This window comes from Jaculus jaculus, chromosome 10 (assembly GCF_020740685.1).
Source record: "Jaculus jaculus isolate mJacJac1 chromosome 10, mJacJac1.mat.Y.cur, whole genome shotgun sequence".
Taxonomy (NCBI): Eukaryota; Metazoa; Chordata; class Mammalia; order Rodentia; family Dipodidae; genus Jaculus; species Jaculus jaculus.
The window spans coordinates 87036130-87059774 of NC_059111.1; the positions used below are offsets into that span (position 1 = coordinate 87036130).

Genomic DNA, 23645 nt, shown 5'->3' on the forward strand with positions numbered 1-23645 from the left:
TAAAAGCAACTGATAGAAAGAAGGGGTTTATTTTGGCTGATAGTCCGAGGCAGAATGTCTCATGAAGGCAGAGGAAAGCCAGACATGAACAGTGGCTGGACCTTGCCACCGTGACAGGTGAAACATAACAACAGCAAGAAACGAAGGCAGGCTCTGATAAGGGGAACTGGCTCCCACACTTCTAAACCTGCCCAACACCACACTCCCTCCAGCAAGGCTCCACCTCCCAAATTGTCACCGTCTGGGGACCAAACACTGAAATCACATGAGTTTATGGAGGGCAGCTGATACAAATCATCACACTAGGATATGAATAAAACCTTTGACTTCTTCATTTTACCTTTGTTACAAGAGTTCTTGTCTAACTTTTTCAATATTATACTTTAACATTTTTGCACTTTTTACTGACTCTCAAAGCAATCCAACATTCTAGCTAACTGACATAATGGGTTTTAATCCACTGTAAATTACTCATACTTACTTCACAACCAGATATATCACTGATACTTTGCTTTTCTTGTTTCTGCAATCACATCGCCTGCACCTCCTAGCTAAGTCATTATAAGATTAATTCTTGGATTTTCATATGCTTTGCAATTTACAACTTTCTGTCAAGGATACTTGGCAAAGTCAGCTTTCCCTGAACTACTTTATGGTAGGTAAACAGAATAGTTGGTAAACATATAGTAGGCAAAATTTATTTTCCTCCATCCTTATCACTTGGAAAACAGACCAAAATGTGATATAGGGCTCTGTATTGAGCATAGATTGACTTTAACCAAGAAAAGTTCTTCCTGAAAGCCCTATGAGGGATTATATGAGATGAAAGATAATGAGGTACAGAAGTTAGTGACAACACCATTAGATTATACTTAAAAAAAAAACACTATAATAGAACATAGAACATGTTTTTAAAACCAAATCATGTACTCATTTTTCATTATTTCACTCATATGACACTAAGTACCAATAACCAAATTTCTGGGCATTCATAGATATAATTTTTCTTCTTAATGAAATTTTTGACTAACTGTGCTCAAATTTTTCTTACCTACTCTTATATTCATTCAATAGAAATATAAAAAGCAAAAAGAAGCACTTCTGATGATAATTATGCATGATTAGGGTATTACATGATTTCAATATTATTTCTCAGTCATACTTTCATGAAAACTCATTGTTCCCATTGATCATTTCATTCTAGAAACTGGATGAAAAATGCTGATAATAAATACAATTCAGTAAATGAAAAGAAAATTGATAAGTACATAATAGAATTGTAAAATGATATTTTACCCACTTGCTGACTGAGTAAATTATCAAAGCTGAGTAATACAATTTAGAAAATTGTTAATATTTTGTCTATATTGTCAAAAGGTATTTATAAATAATGTAAATTTTGAATTAAAGGGAGCATAAATTATAAATGACAAAAACTTCTATTCCTAGTTAGATGTTCCATGCTGTAGTAATTTAAAGAAAAAATAAAATCTAGTAAAATCATGTTAATCTCAGATACTAATTCTTGACAAAAATTCCTGGTAAACACTAAAAATTAAGTTAGTCTTACAGTTCCTATTTATATCACAATGTTTATTCTTAAGGTTAAATTACTCAAAAAAATAGAATTAACTTGTAGCAGACCAACTGTCATTAATTTAAAGTTTACTTGGTATTATTTATCATTAGCTATTAAAAAACACTGAGGTCAGATTCTGCCCAAGGTCACATTAATATATCTACTAATGGAATTTGCTGAATATTACCTCTAGCTAGGTTTTTAGCATTCCCTCTGGCATGCTGAGATTAGAAGTGACATTTCTTGTCCAGAATAAAACACAAGGTCAATTCTAAAGAATATAATGCTGTATTTTTTTTTCCTGCAAGTTTGCATTTGCTTATCTATAGGACACAGGCAGTTCATTCTGAAGCCCAGGTCTTATGAACCACTACCACATGCTGAATCCTCCTCACAGATGCTACCACTGTCCCAGCCTAGGGCTACCTGTGAGCCCTCAGCAAAATTCCTGAAAAATAACCACACTGGAGGGGATAATTCTTCAGTTCCTACTGTAAAAAGCTAAAGGAATTTTTCTCCTGCTACTTGGGAAGGGTGATGGTTTGTCACTAGAATGTTTCTCACTGGGATAATGCTATAGAGGATGATTGGCATATTTAAATCCATGAGAACAATTATTCAGCTCTATTATGTGTTAAATACAATTTTATATTACATCAGATAGGAATTAATTATTTATAAAAATTTGGGGAAATATAACCCATTGGTAAATTTGTAATGAGGATGATTTTGCAATGCTATGAAACATGCTTATTTTCTTCCTAAAATTAAAAATTAAAACATAATATTAATAAAACCTTCAGTTGGTCTGAAACCAGGCTTTGCTCCAGAAGTACCCTGTCATATCCATTCATTCTGATTAGTCAATTGATACATGAAAATATACTGAGTTTTTTTTCTCTCTCTGAATGAAATTCAAGGCTTACAAAAACATTTTTTTCTCAGCTAAGCATATGGATGTATGCTTTAAATCTAGTAAAAAAAAAATTGTACAAACCACCAATACTCTCTATTGCAAGAAAACTGTCAATTTAAAAATTAAAATTACTTCTTGGTACCTTTAACAGTATTGAGCTACATGGTACAATAAAATAAACTATGCATTTATTTTGGTTAGTCTCAGTCTTATCCAGAAAGGCACTCCTAGAAATGGAGGTAGAATCCAGATACCAGTATTGTGTTATCAATAATTCAGATCATTTAACATTATCAACAAAGAACAAATACTATTTGGAGAAGCTGGACCAAAGGTCAATCAATATGCATTTTCTTCTATCTGTTAAAATATGTTTCCCTAGGTATCTAGGAAATGTTTCCTTCATGGGGAAAAAGCCTGCGTGGGGAAATAAAGACACCTGATGTCTAGGTTAAAGCTACGGAGTAGAGAGCTTTTAATATCTGTGAGAAAAGCAAAGAGTCATCCAAGATCACTAAGCAGAGAGACCATTTACCAACAAAATGACCATAGAGATGGACTGACTTGATGGATGCCTGGGATTGAACGCAACAGATTAGCCCTGACCAAGATGGTAACAGATTTGAAAGCTGGCCACAGACTCCTTTTATCTATCTTGGCATGCTTTATTAGTGTGACACAGGCTTCCTGTTTTTTCTGTTTAAAAATATCGTTCTATGAACCACTGGATGTTTTCATTTGGAAAATAAGAAAGTATTGACATGTTTTCTGAACTGTGGTTTCTTTAGTGATGCCAAAGGACTAAATATGCTAATTCTGGTCTTTGAAGCCTGCCCTACGTGAGGCCCTTTAAATTACTGATTTCAGTGACTGCTAGACCCAGGAGAGAAAAGGTTAGTACCACATACCAAAGAAATGTTTCATTACACAAAAGTTTTGAATTAAAAAGTTGCTGAAGACATTCACTAACACCTCAATATATTTTACATGGTAGTATTCATTATTTTCTCCAAAGTAAATGTTCAGCTCATAGTTTGTCAGATAATGTTACTTGAAGAAATCTACTTCAAGCCATTACTTGACCCTTCAAGAAAAAAAAAAAAGAGGGCTGGAGAGATGGCTTAGCGGTTAAGCGCTTGCCTGTGAAGCCTAAGGACCCCGGTTCGAGGCTCGGTTCCCCAGGTCCCACGTTAGCCAGATGCACAAGGGGGCGCACGCGTCTGGAGTTCGTTTGCAGAGTCTGGAAGCCCTGGCACATCCATTCTCTCTCTCCCTCTATCTGTCTTTCTCTCTGTGTCTGTCGCTCTCAAATAAATAAATAAATAAATAAAATTAAAAAAAAAAAAAGAAAACAGTTCCTATGCAAATCTATTAGAGGAATCTGGACGTATTCACGAACTCTTACAGAGCAATGCTTTCTCAGAAAATAACAACAGACTTCTTCAACCACAGGTCCATCTACGAAGCGCATCCCTGAAGGCAGTGACATTGCTGTGGGACACTGAGGGGATCTGGAAACAACAAAAATGCCAGCTGGAAAGAAGAAATTCTCTCACTTTTAAAACTGGAACGAAACAACTCTCAACATTTGCAAAACATTCCTTTATTATTAGAAATAAATTATTTGTATAAAAAATTGCATGCGTCAATCATTGCATTTATTTTTTAGCACAACCCAAGGCTTCAATCCAGTCAGCCATTACGAGAAACAGACTCATAGTCTTATACAAGTTGAACAATGTGGGACAGGAACGGGAGTTCTCACAATCACAGAAAAATACTTACAAGAATAACATCAGACATGGTTTATTTCAACAGCATTTTTTTTTTCACAAGCTAACATTAGTTTTCCTTTTGAGATTTTTTTGTTTGTTTGTTTTAAATTGACCATAGGTAAGCAATACTTTAGCTTGACGCTCATTGGTTGTATTTTTAAAAAATGGGTTTCTTTGTTCCCCAATATTGATACTTTTGGCTCTTGGCTAAATTTTGTTCCTTACAAGACTGACTATTGATCTGATTGGTTGTAGTCTACGGAGATCTCCAGGAGTGAATTTTTGCAGTCTCTTGTTCATTATTTAAGATCAGATACCACACTTCTTCTGATGGTATCATTTCCTTGTTCATATTGAATGATTGCTGTAGCTGATATATGTTGTCTTGGTAGAGGAAGCTGTTGAGACAAATTACATAAATTAGTATTGAAACACAAATGGAGTGGCCACTTTAGTCTCTAGAAGCCAGTAATCCGCTGGTTACCAGAACAGTATTTAGCAGAAAATTAAATATATAAAAATTATAATCACTAGTAGATCTAGGTGAAATACTAATTAAAAGTGTTTGGTATATCCAAATTTACATATATGCAAAACAAAAGAAAAGTAAACATGATAAAATGTCAAATACATACTATATTTATGTGTAAAAAATATTAACATGGTCAATACATATTTGTGATTTGGTTTTGCATAAAGAATATATATGGAGATGTTGAGAAAGTAAAGAAACATAGGATGAAAGGACTATTTAGTTGTTCTGTTAGCATCTGGCTGTAGAATAACACTATTTTAAGATTACTAGAAAGATAGATATAAATAACAAAATAGTCTCTCAAATTTACAGTCCTTTGAAACTTCCAGAGAATATGAATCTAAATAAAAATAATCCATCTGCCTATATTAAAGATGTAATGAAAATTGTGTAAACATTTTGTGGTGGTTTGAATAGATGGCCTCTAATATATTCAGTAATATTTTAGTTTGTAGTTTGCATCTGCAGCCACCTAGCTGGAGGCAGTGTCACTGGGCAGATCTTAAGGTATGGTGGTGAGTTTGAGATTTCAGTCTAAAGATAAGCAAAGTGTGCTTTACTTTGTAGCTTTTGGCTTGTGCTCCCCCCCCCCTGTGTGTGTGTGTGTGTGTGTGTGTGTGTTTGTGTGTGTGTGTGTATGTGTGTGTGTGTGTGTGTGTGTGTGTGTGTGTTTTGACCTGTAAAGGCAGACCAGCTTCTTCTGCCATTATGGAACTTCCCTTGGATCTGTAAGCTACAATAGATCCCTTTCTCCATAACTGTGCCTGGTCTGGAAATTCATTTCAGTGAACCTGAAGCTGTATGCTACACATTTGATTTGCTTTTATAGTGAAACTGAGGAATACACAATAATATTTAAAAATCCCCCAAAGTATTTCAGTATATAAATCCAATCCAGGATGAAATATATTTAGAAAATAATTGAGATCTTAGATACTAAACAAAACTAGAAATCATGGTTTCTCTTATGATATAACTGATAATCAGACTTATTTCACTGTAGTGTGCTATGCATCCCTGCTAATGGACTAGTCTGTTTCACAGAAAAAAAAAAACAAAAACAAAAACATACAGTTTAGTCACTGAAACTACATAGATATCCCAAAGGCAAATGGGTTTACTAATCTGCATTTCACTCAATATTATGAAGTATATATCAAACATAAATGTTGCACCTGTTTACTTTTTTCTTTTTTAATTTCTTTTTATTTTATTTATTTCAGAGAGACAGAGAGAGAATGGGCACCCCAGGGCATTCAACTGCTACAAATGAATTCTAGAAGCACGTGCCACCTTGTGTATCTGGCTTAGATTGTTATTACTGGGGAATCAAACCTGGGTCCTTTGGCTTTACAGGTGAGTACCTTATCTGATAAGCCGTGCCTATAGCCCCACATGTCCTTATTTTATCTAGATTGTTTTATTCGCAGTTCTTGATTATTATTGTACCATAATTTTTTGCTTTTTTATGTGGGTTTCTATGTTTGTGTGTGTGCGTGTGTGTGTGAGAGTGTGCGTGTGCAGGCACACACCAGGGCCTCTTGCTTCTGCAATAAAACAAAACAAAACACCAGATCTTTCACCACTTTTTGTGTCTAGTTTATGAGGCTACTTTAGGAATTGAACCTGGGCTTGCAGGCTTTGCAAGCAAGTTCCTTAATCCACTGGATACTCTTCCCAGCGCCAGAAGTAGAATTTAATCTGGTTTTAAATTATATTCTATTTATACAACATGAATAAGAATGAAACAGATGCCTGAGTTCCAGTTTCAACACTGATTAAGAGCTTACAGAATTAGGTTTGATGTTAGAAGTTGAATATGTCTGGGGGTGAATAGTTTAAGAGAAGCAATGTGGAATTGGATTTTGTATCCCCATTTTTGAAAACGTAAGCTATCTGCAGGACTTCTATTGTGCTACATGAAACACAATGATTTTATAATTTCTTTCATTTTTCACTTTTAAATTTATATAATTTTTATATGCCTAGAAACGTCTTCTAAGAAAATAATTTCTTTATACTTGGATAGTCTCTGATGGATTTTTCTTAAAATCTTTGTATACAAAGTGAAGAAAAATTATCATGAGTTAGAAAAGTAACTAAGTAAAGGGTACTCAACCTCCTGCCCACTTCAATAGTGAAAGCAGCAGGAAATATTAACCAAATAAGCAGATTTAAAAAAAGGGGGAGAAATCACAATTTAGGTAGAAAAGGCCTTAACTAGTATGATTTCCTAGAGATTATGTGTAACATATGATTTGGATCAGCCTGATTTTTAAGATCACATTTTGAGAATTTATAAATAATGTATAAGGTTTGTACATCTTCTTTTGAGGTAATCAAAGTGATCTCCAGAAAGAAAGGTAGAAGTCTATTAAGTCTCATGGTAAGACTATGATTCATAGGAGAATAAGGTTAACTTTTCCATTCATGGCCATGAAGAAATACAAAGTTCTGGAAATAGTTTGGCTAATCTGCAAATAATGATAAGGGACAATGTGAATGGCAGACAGATAACTGCATGGATCATTATGACAGAAGTACTGTGGAAGAAAGTGAGTCAAAAACACCCAGATAGGGCTGGAGAGATGGCTTAGCGGTTAAGCGCTTGCCTGTGAAGCCTAAGGACCCCGGTTCGAGGCTCAGTTCCCCAGGTCCCACGTTAGCCAGATGCACAAGGGGGCGCACGCATCTGGAGTTCGTTTGCAGAGGCTGGAAGCCCTGGTGCGCCCATTCTCTCTCTCTCCCTCTATCTGTCTTTCTCTCTGTGTCTGTCGCTCTCAAATAAATAAATAAATAAAATTAAAAAAAAAAAAACACCCAGATAACTAACAGAGTGGGGGTTGTGTGGATGTGGCGGTGGGTATTCTCATGTGAAAGCCCACGGTGATGAATATGCCTGAGTGTGCCACAACTGTTCCCGTTAGCTAAAAAAGAAAATCCACCTTCTGTGGCAGCTGCTTTCATAACTTATTCATGCACATAGCATAAGGAACTCCACGTAGTGCAATGATTAATCAGGCAACATCGGGAAAAACTTGAATATACCAACTTTGTTACTAATTCCCCTCTCATCCAATGCTGAGAACCAGTGTCATAGGAAATGTAGTATTTTGAAAATTCAGCCAATTGGCTTGTTTTCTAGTTTATCCTATTTATATTTACTCCATGGAGTTCTGAAATCTTAAACATGTGACCATAACATCTGGCATGAGCAATCCATATTTAAGATAAGCTCTCTGAACATGAGGATTTGTAGAGCTTCTAACCACGAAAGAAGTGCTTTGCATGCATGAATGAATACACTGCTATTACGTTAGAGTAAGAAAAATCTCAAAAATGGAATAGTCTCCCAAATGATCCTAATCTTTCACATATTAAAGTAAAGCAAGCTACTAGACAATAGCTTCTTTAAACCATTTTACATTCCAGGATAATCCTATATTAGCCACAGGCCAAAGTACATTTAGGGCATAATGGTACCTTTATGTATTACAGTGATTACTCTATAGTTTACACAACTCTTTTTTATATGTCATTATTTTCTCACTGTAGTAATGCTGATTTACCAAAAATGTGGTAGCAAAAACCATGAAGATGTAGCAACATGCAGTGTTCCAGTGGACTAATAACTCTTGGATTTATAGGAAATCGACTTTATTTTGTGAGAGAAGCCTTAAATTTGGAGGTGACCTGACTGTTACACTCAAATGACAAAGGCATTTCTAATATTCCATTATACTCCTAAAGAAATGCATGTCATTTTGAGAAGAAAATATGAAAGTATTTATTGTAGGAATATTTATGTGTGGTGTATGTATTTGTGTGTATGCTCAAGTGTGCATTCATTTGCATATGCATGTGGAGGCCAACTTTATTGGTTTCCTCCATCAACTTCCACCTCATTTTTGAGTCCGAGTTATGGTTAAAGGTATGACATTGACCAGTGTTAATTAGTAATTGAAACCTTCCCTCCTGAGGGAGTAAGGAAGCTCAGAACTGACTCAGGAAGTCAACACAAGTCTGGAAGGAGATTGACAGACCTGCCCGTAAGGCACCTTGAAAGGAAAACAGCTGCCTAGAAAGAGACTCTCCAACCAGCCATGCTGTCTGTGAGTGATCTCCAGAGGCCCAGGTTCGGTGAATCTTCACCTGTGCTAGGGGGCCTTTTTGGTGATGCAGCTGCCTTTGAGTTATCCATTGCTCCTATAAGCAGTCTCTCACTCTTCTCTGTAAGTAACCCCAAGAAAGTCACTGGTTCACCAAAACTGGTTTTGGTGCAATTGCATTTTGGTCTGTCATCTGAGCCCTAGCTAAGGTGAATAGACATGTGTTCACATCTACCAAAGTTTCCGTATGGAAAAAGTTTCCCATGGTACTTCTCCTTCCAAAAGAGGATCTTAAATTCTTCCAGAATATTTTTGACTCATCCTGTAAACAGGTTTCATGTATGGAATCTCTCAGTCTTATATTAGAGAAATAGAGAAACACACTTGGGCTACTTCCAGTTCACATTTTTATTTCAACCTCAACTGGAAATAACAAGGGAAACAAGAAATGAAAATGACTTCTTTCAGTAATACAAGATTAGTCCTTAGCAATACTGAAAATATCCTTTTTAAAGAACATTTTTGTTCTACAATAGAGGGTCTGGGATAATTGAAATTTATCCTACTGTAAGGTGGAATGTTTTGTTATTAAAATAAACCATAATACATTTTATTGTTTGCTACTAAAAAACAGATGGAGCCCTAAGTCTCCCCAAGAATGCCAGTGCGTCGTTGTCAACAGTACCATACTGGCATCTTCATGGGCTCAAACTTCCTAAACTGATGTTTCCAAGGAGGAAAAACAGACAGAAAAACTCTGCCCTCAGGTCACAAACATTCAACTCTGATAACCTTAACAGTAGTCATTATATATTTGTTTTTTTTGTTTTGTTTTGTTTTTGAGGTAGGTTCTCACTGTAGCCCAGGTCAATCTCCAACTCTCGGCCATCCTACTACCTCTGCCTCCCAAGTGCTGGGATTAAATGTGTGCACCAGAATACTCCCAGTATTTGTAAGCTGCTTCTCTATAACAGGAAATGATGAAGACAATGTGTTACCAAAATCCATCTTAGTGTGCCTTCTCTTGCAGTGTCATAAGGCTGCATGTTGACAGAAAGGTGAATATGACGAGAGTGTTTGTGGGGTTGTAAAAGTGACTAAACTTGATACACTGATTTGGAGACAATCTTCCTCTAGCCAATGTAGCCAGTAATTCTGTATAGTCTGATAGCAATTGAAGCTAATAAGTTTAATTAAGCAATGCTTACCCATCTGAAGTTAGTTCTATGCCTGGGGAATTTCAGTGGGCAGTGCTCACCTGGAAATCTTAATACTTGGGGTGATTTGTCAGTCTAGTGAACACTGTAGAATGTCACAGTAATTAAACCAATCCTTAGACATCTGCTATATTTACTTAAAAACACAGAAATTCAGTCTGCTAAAGGACTGTGAGGCAAAGAGAATATTTTTGTTGTTTGCTTTTGTTTTTCTGAGAGGATCATGCTATGTAGCCCATGCTGTCTGTAAATTTACAATATTTCTGTCTTAGCTTGCCAAGTTCTGGGGTTTCAGATGTGCAAAAGTGATGAGTGTATTTATCATTCATTATGATACATATGTATGTTATATTCCCATTCTAATGACATTAGCTTTGATTCATTTATTTTGGTCTTTCTATAGAACCAAGTGATATAAAGTTTGAAAATTCTACTAATTTCCACTTTCTGGTACTTTGCAATACAAGTCTTCAATCTGTTTATTACTTTTCTAGATATAGCAAGAGCACACATAAAATCAGTTAAATTTTATGGGTGTGGATAGCCTGGGTGATGATATACTGCTATCATGCAATGAATCTGGGTTCGACTGTAAGAGAAGAGAAAAATTGTCAAAGAAAAGATAAAGGAGTGGTAGTTGAAGAAAAAGTACTTTCTTTAGCAGCATGAAACTTTCAAAGAAAAGGACTGCTTATTTTTATGTATCCAAAAGGAAAATGATAGGAAGTCAAAACAAAATGGGCATGTGTGGGAAAAGTGTTTATAATGACCCAACTAAACATATTAATTCATTTTTCATCTCCATAAAGATCAAAACAGCATGGTACTTATTTGTGCAGTATTTCTACGAGCATACTCCATAAATATTACTAAACTATTACAAACATCAGCAATACTGCAATAAAAAAAATGTACATTAGGGCTGGAGAGATGGCTTAGCAATTGAGGTGCTTGCCTGCAAAGCCAATGGATCCAGGTTCCATTCCATAGGACCCATGTAACCCAGATGCACAAGATGGTGCATACATCTGGAGTTTGTTTGCAGCTGTTATAGGCCCTGGAGCACCCATTCTCTCTCTCTCTTTCACTCTCTCTCAAATAAATAAATAATAAAAATATTTCTAAAATTTAGGATAGTTTCTCGGTTTCAAGAGAGAATTTTGTAAATGAAAGAGAATTCCAAATTCCAGGCTTTGCACTGCCTCAAAAGAAAGATCAGAGTGTGATTCTTTGTCAAAGAGATGACCTTGGCAGTTTGTGCAATGGAGAATAACTACTCATCTTGCAAGCATTTAGCTCTTACCAAATGCTTCTGACTGTTGTGACAGCCTTGGGAGTGAGTGGGTATGCACACTGTCATGCCCCTAGAAATGTGTAGCATAGTCCCCAACGCCAGTAGAAGAATATTCAACGTACATCTATTAGGAAGTGCTCCCGCTCTTGACCATCTGAAAGTCTACAGATGACTTACTGTTGGTTTCAAGGCTCTCACAGAGTTCGCTTTTCACCTCGCCATTTGGTCTGTCATTGCCTTTCTGGATCAGTTTGCTTTGCATGGTGGCAGCTGTCACCACAGCCTTGAAGCTTCTTTTGCGTTTTTGAACATTCTGCTCCGGATGAAAAATTATAATATAAACCTTGGGCATATAGAGCATCCCCAGAGACACCGAAGCACTTAAACTCATGGAGACAGTAAGTGTTGTTGTCTGGATGTACATCTGAGGGGAGGAAAAAAAAGAAAAAGAATCATGGCTGTTAAGTGTGACTAGTAGGAGAAAAAGCAAATAACATATCATTTTCTAAAATGAATCCAGCTTCTCTTTTACAAGTGCATTAGGAAGTACTTATTGAAATTGCCCTTTTCTATAGTCAAGCCTTCCTATATCTCAGCCTATAAAAGATGAGCAAGTTTGTGTTTTAAAATCTGATTTCTTAAAACAAGTAGGAAAAAAGAGAGAAAAAAAAAAAACACCAAGTGAGTTGGAGCATATTTTCTTTGTTAGATGATAAATAAACTGTACAAAGAAAAGGTGAAAATCGACTTGACAAGAGACCAGCTCTCTGTACCACACTCCCTCTTCAGGATGTACTCGCGGGTTAAATGTTATTCTTTTACCACTTTTTAAGCCAGAAGATGAATCACATACAGGACAGACGAAAGAGGAACTAACGCTTTCTGGAAAATTACTGATACACGCTGTTGCTTGCATAGCGCTGGTGTTCTTCACATCGTTACCGAGTTCTAAGCACAAAACATGGCAGAAATCACAAGCGTTCTCCAAGGGCTATATTGTTTTAGTAGACGAGCTAAAGAACAGATGTCATTCATTCAGAATAAGTACAAGAGCACTAACAGAATGTTTCAGAACTCCTCCTTCCAAAAAAAAATGCAGATATGTATTCTAGTAAAAGGGTCCTGCCACCTGTGTTATGAAAATGTCCCCCTTGTGTTCATTCCTTATCATAATACAATGAAATAAGATTCTGTGTTACTTAGAAAATAGAGGTCTCAAAATTACTTCATTTTAAAAATATTTTATTTATTTTTACTTACTTGACAGTGAGAGAGAGAGAGAGAGAGAGAATAGGTGCACCAGGGCCTCCAGCCACTGCAAACAAACTCCAGACGCGTGTGCCACCTTGTGCATCTGGCTTACATGAGTCCTGGGGAACTGAACTTAGGTCTTTTGGCTTTGCAGGACAACACCCTAACTGCTAAGCCATCTCTTAGCCCTCTAAATTATTTCATTTTTTTTTTACAAATGAGACTGAAAAAGTTGAAAATTTAAACTGTGCAATCATGGCTTTGAGTTTTTTTAATGGGATCGAAAAAAAAACATGACAATATCTTAACTTTTAGAACAAAAACTTGTGTTGTGATTCTACTGATCATATTTTGAGCTCAAAAATATAATGACCTCTAAACCCTTGGAATATGGTGAAAAGAGATACTCTTCTATATCCACAACCCTCATTAGTAGATTTGCTCATTTGATAATTCCTTTGAAAATGGTAAGTTGTCAGATTTCATCTGATCATCTTCAATAGCCAAACTGATTTTTAAAAGAAAAACGTGGTTGAAGTAATGGATCAGCAGTTAAGGTGCTTGCCCGCAAAAACTAACAACCAGAGTTTGATTCCCCAGTACCCAAGTAAAGCCGTATGCACAAGGTAGCGCATGCATCTGGAGTTCATTTTCAGCAGCTAGAAGCCCTGGCATGCCCATTCTCTTTCTGTCTCTGTCTCTGAATGCAAATGAATAAATAATTTCTAAATAAAAGTTCTGGAGAGATGGCTTCATTGTTAAGGCACTTGGCCTGAGGAGTCTGGAGGCCTAGTTTCAATTCCCCAGTAACTGCATTTAAGCTAGATGCACTAGGTGGCACATAAGTCTGGAATTCATTTGCAATGGCTGAAGGTGATGGTGTACTCATCCCCCCTGCCCATGCCTCTCTCTCAAATACATAAATAAAATATTTAAAAGAAAAATTTAAAGGTATTTGTTATTAACATAAACCCTTGAATATATATTAATGTTGTTTTTATCCTGAGAGAAGTGGCTGTTCCTAACAGATGACAGAAACTCAGGTTGAGACCTTCTAGAACCACGAGGAGAATGTCAACACAAGTAAAAGCCCCGTTATTAACTATGGTGTCACACTATGTAGACTGCTGCTTGTGCTGACGAGTTAATTTGCCACAACAGCTATTGTATAAGACATTTTGTAGGAAATCTAGGAATACTTTTTAATAATGTAATACCAAATTGATTTGTCTCAAATATCACCCCTGTCAGCAAGTTCTACATGACAAATATTACTTCAATTATAATATTCCACTTTACCCCTAAGTATCAATACATCAGAATGAACATAATATAATACCTCCTGATGTGTAATGTATAGCTATGTAATCATATTCATTTATATGAACTTTGTATTCATTGTTAAGTATGATTTTCAAGTATAAAATTATTTAGAGCCATTAGACTATAGTTTTATTCTTATACACATCCCCCAGAAACTATGTAAGATTTGAGACATGATATTTATGAGGAAATTGTTCCTTAAATTTAGATATATGAAGACCTTCAAGACTTCTTTGACTTATGCAAATTGTACAGATTATGCTTCAAGTCATTTCCCATTCAGCCACATAGGCATCAGTAATGGCATCAAGCAGAGCTGATGACATTTATTTTAAAATTTTTTTGGCTTATTTTTATTTATTTGAGAGTCACAGAGAGAGAGAGAGAGAGAGAAAGAGAGAGAGAGAAAGAGAGAGAGAGGGGGGAGAGAATGGGCACACCAGGGCCTCCAGCCACTGCAAACAAACTCCAGATGCATGCGCTCCCTTGTGCATCTGGCTAACATGGGTCCTGGGGAATCGAGCCTTGAACCGGGGTCCTTAGACTTCACAGGCAAGTGCTTAACTGCTAAGCCATCTCTCCAGCCCCGCTGATGACATTTTGAAGAAGAAGCAAAATAAGGAGGGTAAGAGGATTAAGCGAGGCTCCTTACATCTTCCTCAATAGAGACCTGATTCAAACACACCCCTCAGAAAAGTGATAGGAGACAATGTGCCATGATCTCTCTCATGGTGCCTGCCAATATGTAAAATCCAACATTAAACTGGAAAGCACTGAAGATTTACCACAATTAAGAAGATCCCAACCGAGTTTCGTTATGTGCTTTTAAAGCCCAATTAATTTCCATGAGCTCTGTCATCTACTTTTCAATAACTTATCATTATAAGTCTTCCTAAGCTCCTCATGTGCAGCTTAATCTTAATGGAATGCCTGCATAGTTTTCAAGCTAGCATTGTTGCAAAACTCTATTCTAAAAAGATGCAATGAGAAATGTAGGGTCTGAATGAAAAAAAAAAATGCTTTCAAGTTCCAATCACACATAAGTTTTCTAAAACCACTTGAGTTGAGAAGCCAATTTGTTTGTGAAACTCTGGCAAGTGATGTCAGTCTAAAAAGAAACAAAATCTAGTCATGAAACAACCATGAGATGATATAAGCATCTGTATTGATTTGATGGACTTTTTCATGTGCCTTAATCATTTAGTCTTGCTAAAATGTATACATCCTAATCTCAAATAGTGTAGAACCTTTTACATTTTAAAATACACTCAATTACCAAAATACAAATTATTGTCTTTCATTATCCACAACAGTCTGTGAAACACACAGTGAATTTAATCTTGCTGAATATTCGGCATGAGGAAGATTCTGGAATAATAGCTTCTTCATTAGATATATTACTGCAGTCTATCCTTTCAGCAAGCTAACTCAGTGGAAGATGTAATAAACCACAAGCTTGAGAATTAAATAGTGCTATGCTTCGTGTACCAAGGCCGTCATTAGACATTATACTTTCAAATTACACCAAAACATACATCTTAATTATGTACACTTAAAACAGCCTCTGAAATAAAAGAAAAGAATCTGTGAGTTCAATGTATTAAAAGCATCCACACAAAAATCACACCCTAAAATCTAAACTCTTACACTTGTCTAGTACTTGTTACAGAGCACTGGACTATAGATGGAGTGAATGTTTTAATTTCAACCTTGAGTATTTAGTGAACTGAACATCATAAATGAACTGCCTGCAATGAAATAAACAAATAGCAATCAACAGAGTGGCCTAGTCTATTCTTATTCCAGAGAAGCTAAGTCCTGACCTTCGTGGGTTCTAGGAGTTATAGGAGTCATACTATATTCAGTATTAAAGATGGATGAAGAGATCATATGAAAAGTATGAAGATGAGCATTGGTTCAAAAACAACTCTAGCTTTCTCTACATCTTCTGAGACTTTTGCTGAAAAACCATCAGACTGACCATATCAAACATCATATTACTATTTTATCTTTTGATCAGTTCAATTTCTTCCTGGCTTCTGTTTCTCTTTCAGTTCTGAGATATCTTTCCCATATTTTACTCTCTTTCCACTGAAATACTGAGACTCCATTATCTTCTCAATCCATTTATCCATCCACGCCTGGCTTCCTGGGCAAGTACTCACCTATAGTGTCCTTTGCTCTGAGGGTCTCTATGCTGGGTTCAAGGCTGTGATATTACTGTCTTTGAAATTTTTAATATTTTTTGAATGGAGAAACAATTTAATTTTCACTACATTTCATAAGTTAACCAGTTGATCCTCTCAAAGTAGTATTTATCTCCTGACAGATTCCAGACTTTTCTTGATAAATTCAAGTGTCATCTGGGTGGCTCCCATGGATGTCTGGCAACACCTGAAAATTTCACAATGCTCTGATTCCCCATTTTATCTCCTAAAATTGTATTTGCAGTGGTGTGACCCACCCTGCTAATGCTATCTTTTCAGTTCCTGGAACCAGAAACCTTGAAATTAATCTTCACTCCTCTTTACCACCCTCCTAACCCTCTCTATGACCACACTCTGCCCGTTGCATTGCATCTTCATCTTTTTTTTTTTTTTTTCCCCCAGACATATTCAACTACTTCCATGGGAGTGGCACTGCTCACAGCCACTATCAGTTCTCATGGGATCATTGATCTCCCTCCTTCTGTCTTTCTTCTCTTCGGCTTTGTCACCTGACTGATCCTACAACAGAAGCTAGAATAATTCTATGAAGTAAATTGAATAAAGTAAGTCCCACAAATCAGGTTACATCCCTCTTACTCTCAGAACTCAGCAAAGAACTCCCATTGTTAGTTCTTTCACAATGACCCTAAAGGTCCCGTGAACAGACCTGGGTTTAAAGTTTGCTTTGTGCTTCCTCTTCTAAACAAACTGATCCCTGGCAGATGCCAAAACAGACCAATCACCCTTCTGCCTTCAGGCTTTTACATTTGATGGCTTGTTCCTTTCCTCCCTTTAGGTCTTTCCTGAAATATCCTTTCTCTGTGCAAATTTCTCTAAATCCATAAACAAAAACCAGGGACTCTGGAGCTGGGAAGATTGCTCAGTGTTTAAAGCCTGCTGACTCTAGTTCAAGTCCCAAATCACCCATGTAAGCCAAACATAAAGATTGATTCAATGACTGCAGAGTGGCATAGTGGTTAAGAAGCTTTGCCTGCAAAGCTTAAAGATGTGGGTTCAATTCCTCAGTACTCACATAAAACCAGATGCAGTGACTCATGCATCTGGAGTTTGTTTGCAGTGGCTAGCGGCTCTGGCATGACAATGCACTCTTATGCTCTCTCTCTCTTCTTGCAAATAAATAAAAATTTTAAAAATTGGTTCAACTGTCTGGTGTTCCTTCAGAGTGGTAAAAGTAGAAATTACAAACTATTTAGACACAAGCATCATGCTATAAATGCATGTGAAACCTTTCTATAAAATCTAACTGATGCTTAAAGGAAACTTCAAAGCATTCAAAGAAAATCTTTAAGAAAAGCCTCAAAATGAATCATGATGTAAGTCAAAGTTAATAATAAGAAAAGCTAATAAAAACAGAAGAAAGTATACATCTGACTTTCAAAGAAGAAATGTGTGGTTTTATTCAGGTGTCCCCCATAAACTTAGGTATTCTGAATGCTAGGTTCCCAGCTAATGGAGATTTGAGAATTAACATCTTCTGAAGGCAGTGTACTTTTGGGGGTGGGCTGACATGGATTATTGCCAGTTTCCCCTTGCCATTGTTTGACACACTCTCCTGTTCCTGTTGTCCACATGATGTTGGCCAGGAAGTGATGTCCACCCTCTGCTCATGCTATCGTTTTTCTGTACCATCATGGAGGTTCCCCTCAAGTCTGTAAGCCAAAATAAACCATTTTTTCCAACGAGCTGCTCTTGGACAGGTGATTACTGCCAGAAATGCAAGCCTGACTGCAACAGTATGGTTGGCACCAAGGAGTGGGATTGCTGCTAGATACCTAACTGTGTAGCTTTTGCCTTTTGGTGCTAATTTTCAAGAGAAATATGGAAGGATTTGAAACTTTGTCCTAAGACATCTTGAAGTGCTGTAAGCATAGCTTGATGAACTATTATGATCAGAGTTGAAAGACCTGAGTGCAATAAGAACTATGGATTGTGAGGTTTGGCTTATGAGGGTGAGAAAGAACTTTGCCTGGGCCTGGCTAGTTTGTTTGAGAGGCTTGCTGTTTATGCCCATGTCCTGAGAAGTTGTACAAGGTTTCTTTGCATAGAAACAAACTGGTATGAGCAAAGGAATATGACACAGAAATGAAATCTTTGGACTGAAACTGCTATCTGTTCAGCTGCAATTACATGACAGATTACAACCTTTGGGATTAGGTCAACTGACCTGCATTGGGGCAATAATAAAGAATGTAGACTCTTTGGGAAGGGGCCTGAGTGCTCAAGGAATGTCCTGTTCTTCAAAGTCTTCTTTATTTCCCCCTGGATTACCAAATTGGGACCCTACCTAATATTATTGAGTATAATAAATGCAGGAGAGACAGTCATTTAATTTGCAACACAGTCTTGTGTTTTGGAAACTGCCATGGGTAGTGTGAAGCAGGTTTGCTGGATTCCCTGCATGAAGACTCCATGGAGCTGTGAGAATGGACCATAGGTTGCAGTGGAGACCCAGTGGAGAGACCTAGACCATGAGATGGCTGCTAAGGAAAGCTGCCAGTCCCTGATGAAGTTTGCCAGGTCTGTTAATAATATAGCTGGAGGGCAGAATTGAAACTCCAGAGACTTGTTGCTGATTAGAATTATCAGACTTGGAGACTTGTCACGGCTAGAGTTGTTGGACTTGGAGCTACAGAGTCTGATGTTTGCCCTGGTTGTTTTAAATCTTATATTGTTTGAATATTTCCCGACTATGCCCAGTGCCATCTTTTGCAGTGTGAGCATTTTTTTCTGTGCCATTATGGGTTTTGTGGGGATGTTTTTGGTATTATGGCTCAGTTAAAAGATCTGAGACTGTGGAAATGTTTGAACATCAGTGGGATTGATAAGAACTATGGGGACTGTTAAAATTGGACTGAACACACTGCATTTTCCATCACGTATTATTATCAGTTTATGGAGGCAGGTGCAGAATGAGGTGGTTTGATTTAGGTGTTGCCCATAAACTTAGGTGTTCTGAATGCTAGGTTCCCAGCTGATGGAGGTTTGGGAATTAATGCCTCTGGAAGGCAGTGTACTGTTGGGGGTGGGTGGGCTTATGGGCGTTATAGCAAGTTTCCTCTTGCCAGTGTTTGGCATACTCTCTTGTTGCTGTTGTCCACCTGATGTTGGGCAGGAGGTGATGTCCACTCAGTGCTCATGTATCATTTTCCCTGCTGTAACAGAGCTTCCCCTCAATTCTGTAAGACAAAATACACATTTTGTTCCCCAGAAGCTGCTCTTTGCCAGCAATATGAATGTGATTGCAACAAAATGGATAAGACATACAATAAAATCTGTACACTTATCAAAAACAAGTCTTTTGCTGACATTTGGTCACAGATATGGCTAATCAACACTCAAATGTGTAAAGATGAATTAGATTTTGAAATTGCAAGAGAGAATGAGGCATAACTTCACACCACTAAATATACCCATCTAGAAAAAAAAATGTATGATTATTCATAATCAGTGATAAGGAGAAAAACTTAAATAGATGAAGAATGATGAGGCAAGACCAGAAAGGAAGATGTGATTATTGCTCTGCAACTCAGGGCTGATGAGAGACCAGTGTTCTTTGCACTAGACCATGAGTAAACACAGGAAAAGATCCACCTCCAGCCCCAGTGTTGGACCCACTTCTTGTTCCTCTGCTGGGTATGGCGTAAGAGTTTCAAATGCGCAATATCCCTATTTGATTTAGAAATCCAGTGTTTAAGAAATAGCATAGCAACAGCACGTTTTCTGGCATCTGACAATCTCCTCCCTTGCTGCTATTTGACAGGAAGCTTACCTGAAGAGTGTTTTCCTCCAGAGAGCAGAAAACACTAATTACTGTGGCATTTCAGGGTCTCCACTGACCCCTTCTCCATGAACCATATCTGGAGATCCTGAATAGTTATTGAGGTTTACCAATAACTATTATTAGCCCTAAAGTGAGGTGACTGGGGAGGATACAAATGCAATTCAGTCAGAAAAGGCAGGCAATAGCTACCCACTTCTAATTCAACATCAAAGATGTAGAACACTTTGGTGGTTCTAGACTCTGATGAGTGGAGTCTTGTCACTCAGATTCACAACTCCCTTGCCAAACAATACCTGTACCTTCTCTTGCTTTTGCTTTAATCCCTGTACTTATCAAATTGCAATTTCTGAGACATTCTATACTTTGTTTTACCTACTGGTGCCTCACACATATACTGTTTTATACTTTGTGTAACTTTTTATGTCTAATTCATACCAAATTCTTCCTGGACAGCAATATGGCTAAAGCATTCCAGAAAATGAAAAATTCATCTACATGTAGGATGACCGGTCCTGTTTAATACACTTGGCCACAGTGAAGGGCTCATACCAGGCCACACTGCTATAGCATGAACAGTTAGCACCAAAAACTGACCTGAGAATCTTATGTTGGAGACTTAATAATTATGGTAATGTCAGCTTGTTTCAAAAAAAGTAAAAAATATTTCAAATGGATCAAAAGTTATAGAGTTCCTCACAACCACTAAAAGGTTCGGACTGCTTTTTTTATTGCTCATACTTTCAGACCCATGTAAAAGTCCTTTTCTTGCACAGTAATCTATACACTCTGTGATGTGAAAGGGTCCAGTCTTTCCAAATCTTCCCTAAGGCTAAAAGCCCTCACTCAGCTTTAGCAGAGGAGAGAACGTGTAACAGGGCTTCAAGAATGCCATGATTATGAACTTAAAGATGCTAAATACAAATGAAGGAAAGAGGAAAATTCTGTGTAATTTTCAATTTAAAAAGGGGGGCTGGAGAAATGGCTTAGTGGTTAAGGCATTTGCCTGCAAAGCTAAAGGATCCCGGTTCGATTCCCCAGGACCGACATAAGCCAGATACACAAGGGGGCACATGCTTCTGGAGTTTGTTTACGGTGGCTGGAGGCCCTCTCTCTCTTTCTCTGCCTCTTTTATTCATAAATATACATACATATATATATAATTTTTTGAGGTAGAGTCTCACTCTAGTGCAGGCTGACCTGGAATTCACTATGTAGTCTCAGGGTGACCTCAAACTCATGGCAATCCTCCTACTTCTGCCTCTCAAGTGCTGTGATTAAAGACATGCACCACCACACCACCACACCTGGAAATTATATATATATATATATATATATATATATATATATATATATATATATATATATATCTCCCCAAGGATACTCTTAAAAGAGTTCTACACAGCTGTCAGAGCCACCCCATCACACTCATATCATCCTGATTTTCATATTGTAGAACTTTATTTTTATTTGAGAAAGAGGCAGAGAGAGAGAATGGGCACCCTAGGGTCTCCAGCCACTGCAAATGAATTCCAGATGCATGTGCCCTTTTGCACATCTGGCTTACATGGGTCCTGGAAAATCAAACTGGGATCCTTTGGCTTTGCAGCCAAATGTCTTATCCACTAAGCCATCTCTCTAGCCCATATTGCAAAACTTTTGACATATTATTTAGAGCCTCAGAATATGTAAATATTCTGGATCTAAGTATTAATTTGTAACAACTCTCAAACATTTACATGTAGCAGAGTGAGCCCAAATTTCATCTCAGCTTTTCTTTTTCAGAGGACATGATTGACTTTATCTATATTCCTCTTGTAGGAGATTCTTCCCATCTTTACTACATAGATGGTGTGGAACCATGTTGAGGTTTTGAGTGGTATATTCACTGCTGCCCAGCTTATGTCTTCCCTCCCTGGGGCCTTGTGTTGTTGTGTTGCAAGGAACCACTCAGATTAGCAATCGGATCATTGATGAATTTCCAAGTGACAATTGATAGTCTGCTGAGCCAAGAACTCTGGATTTTCATGAAACTTATCTGTACCTAAAAATCTCGGCTCACATGTACATATGTTTAGGAATGTTTTTGAACTTCTATTTTATAACAATCTTCTTCATACTCGATTTTCTTTCTCTCTCTATCCCATGGTCTTTATGGAAATCTTGCTCTTCCCCTGAGCTGCAATTCCTCTCCAGTCTTTCGAGTAATGATATTTTAAAAATGAGTTTTATTAGGGATTTTAATACAATATATTAATATAGTAAAAATTGGTCATATTCCCATGAGATTATCCTCTTTTGTCCCCCACCCCCATTCTACTAAGGACCCTCTTCAGTGGGGACATTGATAATCATTGCATGGACTTTACTTGTAATATTATGTAGCAATTTGAATGAAATATTCCCCAGGTCATAGGTTTTGAATACTTGGTCCTCAGCTGGTGGCAGTTTTGGAGGTTGACCCATGCTGGAGGAGTATGTCATTGCAGACAGATCTTGAGGTTGGTTTGTCATCCCTGGATATTCAGGGCCATCTTCCTCAGACTAGGTCTTTCCCCTGCTACTGTGACAGCATGTGACAGTCATGTTTTCCCCACTATGTTGAAACTTCCCACCTATGATATAAGCCTGAAATAGACCCTTAACCTCACACAAGTTGCTTTGGGCTGGATGTATACCTGTGCAATGGCAGTGTAACTACAACAGGAAGTGTTGCAGTAGGGTCCCCCGTTATTACTTTTTGTTGCTGTTGGATCACTGAAGTCATTTTTATCTTCAAATATCACACCCATTAGACTCTCACAGTACAAAGTAATCTCCTCTGTCACCCTGGTCCCTCTATCTACCATCATTTGTCCTTTTCAATTTGAAAGCCAGTCTCTGGTCTACACTCACTGTCAATCCCAAATGATGTGAGCTAATCTTGTATCCGTGTTTGTGAGATCTGTAGGCAGCTGACCTTTTATTTCCTCAATTCACTTCATTTTTCACTTAAAATAAACTGATACATCTATAGACTTAGTGATGTATGCATGGTTGCCCAGTGAATGACAAGTGGATACACAGAATATACAGGGCATGTCTTGTTTCTCATAATGTGCTCTGAATGGAAATGGCTCAGCAGAGAGAGTGTGGGAATTCAGTTAAATTCAAATTCATGTCAGTTATTATGACCTGTTCCTCATATTTGAAAAGTGGTAAAAGTTTGACCACATTTCAGCCTGGTATAGAGGAGACTTTTCCAAATATGAAAATATAAGCATTGAACAGTGGTGTCTGCATTTTCCTAAATATTAAGTAAGCAATACCATTCATCATCATAATAATTTAACATAGTGTTGTTTATTCATTATAAAGGCAACATTTTAATTAAATATCTAATAATCAAAGTAACTTTCAATTTCTAGATTTTATACTAATTAGCAACATCACAACAATATTTACTAGGTTTTCAGAGCAAAGTTCCTATATTTCAGTTAACTGATTTGTTTACTAGACTTTTATAAATAGATTAAGGCAATTATCACATTTGTAATGCCATATGTATTAAATCACATCTCAATTTCCACACACAGAATATTAGAAGATAAATACTGTTTTTATGTTTGAGGACTATCTAGATGCCATTGATAAAGCTGTT

General features: G+C 37.1%; 1 protein-coding gene across 6 annotated transcripts in view; it reads right to left on the reverse strand.

The window, feature by feature from the left end:
• Nucleotides 1-4169: 4169 nt before the first annotated feature.
• The window catches only part of Grm8 (glutamate metabotropic receptor 8), an 854699-nt gene continuing 835223 nt past the window's right edge, over nt 4170-23645 (reverse strand). For 5 of the 6 annotated variants that reach the window (XM_045159898.1, XM_045159896.1, XM_004658605.2 and 2 more), the window contains 2 exons: nt 11603-11849; nt 4170-4668 (listed from right to left, as the gene is read on the reverse strand). In XM_045159898.1, coding sequence (XP_045015833.1) covers nt 4619-4668; nt 11603-11849 — 297 coding nt within the window. In that variant the 3' untranslated portion in view covers nt 4170-4618. Of the gene's footprint in view, nt 4669-11547; nt 11850-23645 lie in introns of all 6 variants that reach the window. The other variant, XM_004658606.2, reaches the window with a different exon arrangement.